General features: G+C 47.4%; 1 protein-coding gene across 1 annotated transcript; it reads left to right on the forward strand.

The window, feature by feature from the left end:
* Positions 1–3,513: 3,513 nt before the first annotated feature.
* Positions 3,514–5,344, forward strand: LOC146724788 (uncharacterized; the record flags this gene model as incomplete). Its single annotated transcript, XM_085489597.1, has 2 exons — positions 3,514–4,338; positions 4,574–5,344. Coding segments are annotated over exons 1-2 (1,596 nt in total), but the record flags the coding sequence as incomplete, so codon positions are not given.
* Positions 5,345–7,500: the final 2,156 nt, after the last annotated feature.

Here is a 7,500-nt window from a genome sequence, read left to right on the forward strand (position 1 = left end):
TAACGGATGGATTCAAACAAGATACACGTGCAAGCAGTGCAACTACTTCAAGTGAGCCATTCAACAATTGCGCTACATTCCGAGTAAAAATTTCCGTACGACAAGGAAGTATTTCGACTCACGTACATACGTTCTCCATTTCAGCACCGTGTTTACCTTACAAGGTCGAGCTCTGCAAGACAATAGATCGAAATGGACAAGGCAATATTTGCGTTCGATACGAATTTACGTTATTTAACGAACTCAATAACGAATTTCCAAAAGCTTGGAGTTGATAATCAAACTCATGCCATCACTAAAGGAGGATTTCAACTCTTGCAAAATTACTGGAATAAATGCCAGGAGAATGCCGCTATCATTGAGGCAGTAGCAACCGACGCAGACGCGGCACAGCTTCCCTTCTTCAAGAGCAAGCTGCTAGACAAGGCGGAGGTCTCGTACATGCAAGCCTACGACTTCTTTCAAGAAAAACTCGAGGCATTCAACGTCGCTTCAATTTCCATTCCTGTACCAACGGCGGCCGCAACGACGTCCATCAACGAGATCCGATTGCCGAAGATCAACTTGCCTTCTTTCTCCGGTAATGTAACCGAGTGGCTAACGTTTCGCGATTTGTTTCTTGCGCTCGTTAAAAATCGCCGTTCCATATCGCAAGTCGAGAAATTGCAATATTTATTATCCGCGGTTACTGGCGACGCTGCTAAGTTGATTTCCCATCTTTCTCTAACCGATAGTAATTTCGATGTTGCATGGAAGGAACTCACGAATCGTTACGAAAATCAACGCGTTATTATTGACGCATATTTCAAACGTTTATTTACCATTCCTAATGTTTCGTCTAACGATCTGTACGGGTTAAAACAATTACGCTCCAATTCATCGGAATCGATAAATGCTCTGCGTGCCTTGAAATGTTCTGTAGATGAATGGGATATGATTTTAGTCTACATTCTTGTACAAAAACTAGACAAATTGACGAGAAAAGATTGGGAAGTCAGCTTAGGTTCAGAGAGGAGATATCCTACGATGGAAAAACTATACGCGTTTCTAGATACACAAATTCGTTCGCTTGAGGCTGTATCCAAGGACGGAGATAACTCGAAGTCCGCCAACGGAAACTCATCCGAAAAGAGTTCCGGTGCTCGCTCGATTCCAAATGCGGCACGAAAAAATAATATAGTGCGTTCTCACCATACAAACACCGCGAGTACGTGCGCTCTTTGTTCCAAAACACATCGTTTAATGCATTGCGAGAAATTTCAAGCGTTAAGCATTTCGCATCGACTAGAGTTTGTTCAAAAAAATAATATATGCAAAAATTGTTTGACCAAAGGTCATTACGTTTCGAATTGTCGTAGTTCCTTTACTTGCTTGAAATGTAAAAGACAACATCATACTTTGTTACACGAGAATTCAAGGTCAAGTTTAACGACAACAACAGACTCTGGACAATGCGATAACGCGTCCAACGTACATTCACACGTGAACGCGGGAGTTAAACCCGTGCTCCTGGCTACCGCACGTGTTTGTATAGGATCAGAAAACGGTCGACATGTTTACACGCGAGCACTAATCGATCAAGGTTCCGATGCCACATTCGTTTCGTCACGAGTCGCTCAAATGTTGAGAGCTCGCTTAATTTCAACACGCGTAAAGGTATCTGGCATCGGTGACACTACGTCTAATTGCGTTCAACATGCCGTCTCTATTTCTATCAGCGCGACTAATAAAAATGATACGATTCTTCATACCAAAGCATTGGTCGTTCCAAAAATTACAGCGTACATTTCACCTCATTTCCAATTACAAGAGATTCCGTTTCTTTCCAAATTGAATCTAGCCGATCCAAATCCAAGCTCAAATGATGCAATTGAAGTACTTCTCGGGGCCGAATTATACGGTTCAATTATGATGGGTGGCTTAATGAAAGCTTCTAACGATGCTACACTTGCGCAAGAAACGATATTCGGGTGGATCATTTCGGGTCCTATTTCAAACCAAAAAAATAGCCAAAGAATTCACGTTCACCAAGCAACTTCTGGCAATCTCGATTTCGAACTCCGACGTTTTTGGGAGCTGGAAGAAATTCCAACGACACACGCTCTCTCAGAGGAAAATCTTCGTTGCAACTTACATTTTTAAGAGACACATATGCGCGATTCTTCAGGGCGCTATGTTGTCCGCTTACCCTTCAAGTCTGGTCCTCCGATAAAAATCGGCGAGTCAAGGTCAGTAGCTACGCGTTCACTCGCGCAACTAGAGCGACGTTTAGCCAATTCTCGGGAAATTTCAGGGCAATACGTCGACTTTCTTAACGAGTACGAAGAGCTCGGGCATATGCAAAAAATCGAAAACGTGCAACGCTTCTTTCAACCGACGTTTCTACCTCATCATCCAGTTATTCGCGAGGACAATACTACAACCAAACTTCGTGTAGTGTTTAATGCCTCGGCAAATACCTCGAATAACACTTCTTTGAATGACCATCTTATGATTGGTCCAAAGTTGCAAGCCGATCTTCCGGCGATTATTCTTCAATGGCGTTTGTACAAATACGTTTTTTCCGCTGATATTCAGCAAATGTTTCGACAAATACAGATTCATTCAGACGATCGCCAATATCAATTAATATTGTGGCGTACAATTCCGAACGAGCTAGTCCATACTTATTCATTAAATACCGTTACTTATGGTACTGCCTGCGCGCCTTATCTCGCCCAACGCGTGCTCAAACAACTTTCAATCGACGAGAGTTCGCGTTTTCCACTAGCTCAAGCAATTTTGCAAAATGAAATACGTTGACGATGTCCTATCCGGAGGCGATGATAAACCATCCACGATTAAAAAACGCGACCAACTAATCGGCTGTTTACTAAGCGCAGGCATTCATCTCAGAAAATGGGCCAGCAACGATTTTGAAATTCTACAAGATATAAATCCTGCGAATCACGGTCTAGCAAGTTCCAAGCCTTTCCAAGAAGGTGAACAATTAAAAATACTCGGTATTCATTGGACACCTTGCGATGATAATTTTTCCTTTGAAATAAAATTCCGTCCACCATCTACCGACATTTCGAAACGACAAATCCTTTCGACGATAGCGAAAATATTCGATCCCCTCGGATGGGTGTCTCCGATCACGATATCTCTCAAAATTCTACTGCAAAAACTGTGGAAATTTTCCTACGGATGGGATGATATTCTTCCTGCGGAAATAACAACCGAATGGAATGCTTTTTGCGAAAAGATGTTACACTTGACGACTCTGCAAGTTCCTCGTTGGTTAGGCTTCGAGCGTAACATTCAGTGCTTTTACACGGCTTTTGCGACGCTTCATCTAAAGCCTATGCAGCGGTAGTCTATTCAAAAATTGTCACGAATTCTGGCGATAGTCATGTTCGACTTCTCCTATCAAAAACCAAGGTTGCTCCGATTAAAACGATTTCGATTCCACGACTCGAGCTCTGTGCGGCTCAGCTGCTAGCACGCTGTATTTCGTTTACTATTGACGCGATGAAATTGCAAAACATTCCTGTGTTTTGCTGGAGTGACTCGACAATCGTATTAGCATGGTTGCAAAAGGCTCCATCAGATTTAAAAGTATTTGTAGCTAACAAAGTGTCTTCTATTCAAACGAAGCTTCCTACGGCGACATGGCTGCATGTGCCAACAGAAGATAATCCCGCAGATTGCGCATCGCGCGGCATAAATCCAGCTCAGCTAACGCCTTCCAGTTTCTGGTGGAACGGCCCGGCATGGCTGAAATTTAACGAGGATAATTGGCCAGTTCAATCTACGATAAGTTGCACCGAAGATGATTCCGAATTGAAAGCGTCAAATGCAGTCCACTCGCATCATTTAAATCGAGCGGAACTTTTTGAATTCTTCAATCATATCTCCACGTGGCCACGCTTACTACGGGTCACCGCATACGTCCTTCGGTTCAAGTTTCGAACGAGAGTCCCAGATGTTGCTCAAGGTCTCTCTATTTTGCAAGTCGATGAAATAAAAACCGCGCACAGATTCTGGATTAAACAGATGCAAACGGAATACTTTTCAAAAGAAATCGTCGCTTTCAAAGCCAAGTCGAGGTTACCAGTTCAATGCTCCATCCATTCTCTCGATCCGTTCCTGGATCCCTCCGGTATCCTACGCGTGGGTGGTCGACTTCAACTGTCTGACCTTTCATATGATCGTAAATTTCCGATTCTACTTCCAAAACATTACCTTTCTAAGCTCATTATCGATCAAATTCATAAGGATACACTTCACGGCGGTGTACAATTAATGCTTCGCACGTTGCGAGAACAATATTGGATTCTGGGGGCGCGAAGCATGGTAAAAGGTTGTATCCGCAATTGCGTGACATGTACTCGGCATCGCGCCATAACCGGCGTACAATTTATGGCCGACCTTCCTACATTTAGAGTAATTCCGTCCCGTCCATTTTGCCATACGGGACTTGATTACGCCGGCCCCTTCGCAATTCGAGACGCTTCCGGCCGCGGACGTAAGTCGCACAAAACATACATCTCGCTATTTGTTTGTCTCGCTACACGAGCTATACACTTAGAGCTCGTTCATGATTATTCCACGGCTGCGTTTCTCGCATCTTTCGGAACGGTTCGTAGCGCGTCGCGGCATTCCATCCGATCTTTATTCCGACAACGCGACTACCTATCAAGGCGCGGATCGCGAACTTGTTACAGCGATCCGACAGACTCAAGCCGACGTAGATCTGCAGGCGAAGTTCGCGTCAAAGCCAGTTCAATGGCATTTCATTCCGCCTTCTGCCCCTTATTTTGGGGGCATGTGGGAGGCAGGTGTTAAGAGTGTTAAGCACCATTTGCGACGTATACTTAGTTCCTGCACACCTACGGTCGAAGAGTTCACCACGCTTTTATGTAACATCGAAGCATGTTTGAATTCGCGCCCGATCGCCGCACTTCATGACGATGTAAATTCTTGCAATGCGCTCACACCAGGGCATTTTTTAATTGGTAGCGCCATTAAATCGATTCCGAGTCCGAGCGTCTTACATATCTCCGAGTCACGACTCGATCGATGGCAATTAATGCGTGCGAAATACGAGCAATTTTGGAAATTGTGGAGTCTTGACTACTTGAACACCTTGCAGCAGCGTTTCAAATGGCAGAATCGATCTGATGAATTTCGCATAAACGATATTGTTCTAATAAAAAATCCTAATTTACCTCCCTGCAGATGGGAACTTGCGAGAATCATCGAATGTAAGCCTGACAAGGATGGCCTGGTGCGAGTTGCTCAGGTCAAGACCGCGTCTTCTACTTTTGTAAGACCTATTGTTAAACTCTGTAAATTGCCGGTAAGTCCGGACGGTTCAGCGTAATCTAAATTCTGCAGGTTGTCTCCAATGATTGCAGTTCAATGTGTAAGGATTTACCCCTGACTGTCATTTGAATCCCTTGGCGATTCAACCCGAGGGGTATGTTTGGGAAAAAATTAAATTTCCGTGATCCCCGCGCGCCTTCGATATACGCTCCTGAGAGCTCTCTGTAATTGTGTACATCGACAGTTTGTTATTGCGTCCACAAGGGCGAAGCGGCGAGTTAGGAGAGAGTTTCCGCGTCTTTAAAAAGGAGCGATGCGGCACGGAAGGCGAGTCTGGTACGACGAGCCGTCCGGTAAACCCGAGAAGAACATTTGTGATCCGAAGAATAAAAATTACGTATTCTTACTTAGAATAAAGAGACTAATTCCTGCTATCTATCCTTGCCTATCGACGCAGTCCACAAGAGAGAACTAGGCGATAGCTCCGATAAAACCCAAAGGAGAAAATATACAAAACATAGCATTACCTCCTCGTAGCGGCGCTACTCGCCGTCAAGTGCCCCGGAGGTACCGCCGGCGGGCGACGGACTTGGTGAAATCATTCGGTCGTCCGGAGGTGTCGCCGTCCCGGAAGTGCCGTCCCCTAAGTTGACGCCGGCCGTTATGTGGTGCCGCACGTATAATCACGCCCGTAACGAGCCGTCTCGGTTGCCGCGCGCGTGATTTCGCATCGGGCGAGTGTTCCGTACCGTAATCGCGGTCACCGCAGCTTGCGTGTTGCGTATCATCCGTAATAATTCGAAATATATGTCTCCGACACGTGGGTTTGAGAGACACGTTTCGAGTTAGTAATCGAACAGCGCCCTCATGTCGAGCGAGCGCCGAATAGTAAGTAACTTTCGTCCGAAACGTTTTTACGTAGCTCTCCTCGTTGCGGCGCCGTAAATCGTCGTTAAGTGTTCCGGAGGTACTGCCGGCGGTCGTCTGACTTCGAGAGATCATTCGGTCGTCCGGAGGTGCCGCCCGTCCCGGAGGTGTCGCCGGTCGGCCGTGGTTCCCGGAGGTGTCGCTCGGCCCGGAGGTGTCGCCCGGTCCGGAGGTGTCGCCGGTCGGCCGTGGTTCCCGGAGGTGTCGCTTGGCCCGGAGGTGCCGCCCGGCCCGGAGGTGCCGCCGGTCGGCCGTGGTTCCCGGAGGTGTCGCCCGGCCCGGAGGTGTCGCCGGTCGGCCGTGGTTCCCGGAGGTGTCGCCCGGCCCGGAGGTGCCGCCCGGCCCGGAGGTACCGTCGGTGCTTATACCTTATTGTCCCGGCATTTCGTTTGTTTCCTTCTTAATTAATGCTAATTATCGTTGTTTGACATTCGCCATACGGCTATCGTGATAATATTTTATCGTACAATAGGACTTTTCGATCGTTCGCTCTCCGCGACAATGTCTCGATTGAACGCGCCTTTCGGCGCTCGCGCTCGCATACGGCCGTGCGTAGGACCGTGCGTCGCCGACCGCCTGGCCGGCCGGTTGGGTACTATAAGAGATACGTCGCGCTCGGCGCGTCGAACGAGTCGAGCGAGTCCGGACGAGTCGTAAACGTACTTTCTCGAGTCTCTCGCCACTCCGGCGTGTTTCGACCGCTCTCCGTACCGTCGCCGACCGCTTGGCCGGTCGGTTGGGTACTATAAGAGGTAGGAGAGATTAATATTGTACGTGTCGCGCTCTCGACGTTGACAAACGAAGAATCGCCCGAACGGGTCGAGAACGGATTTTGTCGAGTCGCGACTCTGACACGGAGAGAACATTTATATAAAATGTTTGATTTTGGAAACCACGAATATATAAAATAATATACGATCGTCGCAGAACGCGCCGCCGCCAAGTCTTCTCATGCTTGGAGGTTGCGTGTCTCGCGAGAACGTACGTTCGACTCTCGCGTCGTCTCGTATTCCTCTTCGCCGGGGATTACGGTGCGGCTCTTCTCGTTCGTCGCCGAACGCGCGCAAAATTAACGCACACTTATTTATTACGAGCACAGCATTGCCACGAGTCGGTGTCGCAAGACCGAATGGCTCTTATGTGGCGCGCACGCCTCTAGTGTGTTGGCCGCGCGGTTCCCTCTCGTTTCGTACGCAGCAGCGGAATCGTCGCGCTTACCGAGCATCTACTCCACGGATACGAGTTTGCGGGAAGAGTTGCTTC

This window comes from Nylanderia fulva, unplaced genomic scaffold (genome assembly GCF_048542155.1).
Source record: "Nylanderia fulva isolate GAGA-0341 unplaced genomic scaffold, ASM4854215v1 Scaffold1164, whole genome shotgun sequence".
In the NCBI taxonomy this organism is placed as follows: Eukaryota; Metazoa; Arthropoda; class Insecta; order Hymenoptera; family Formicidae; genus Nylanderia; species Nylanderia fulva.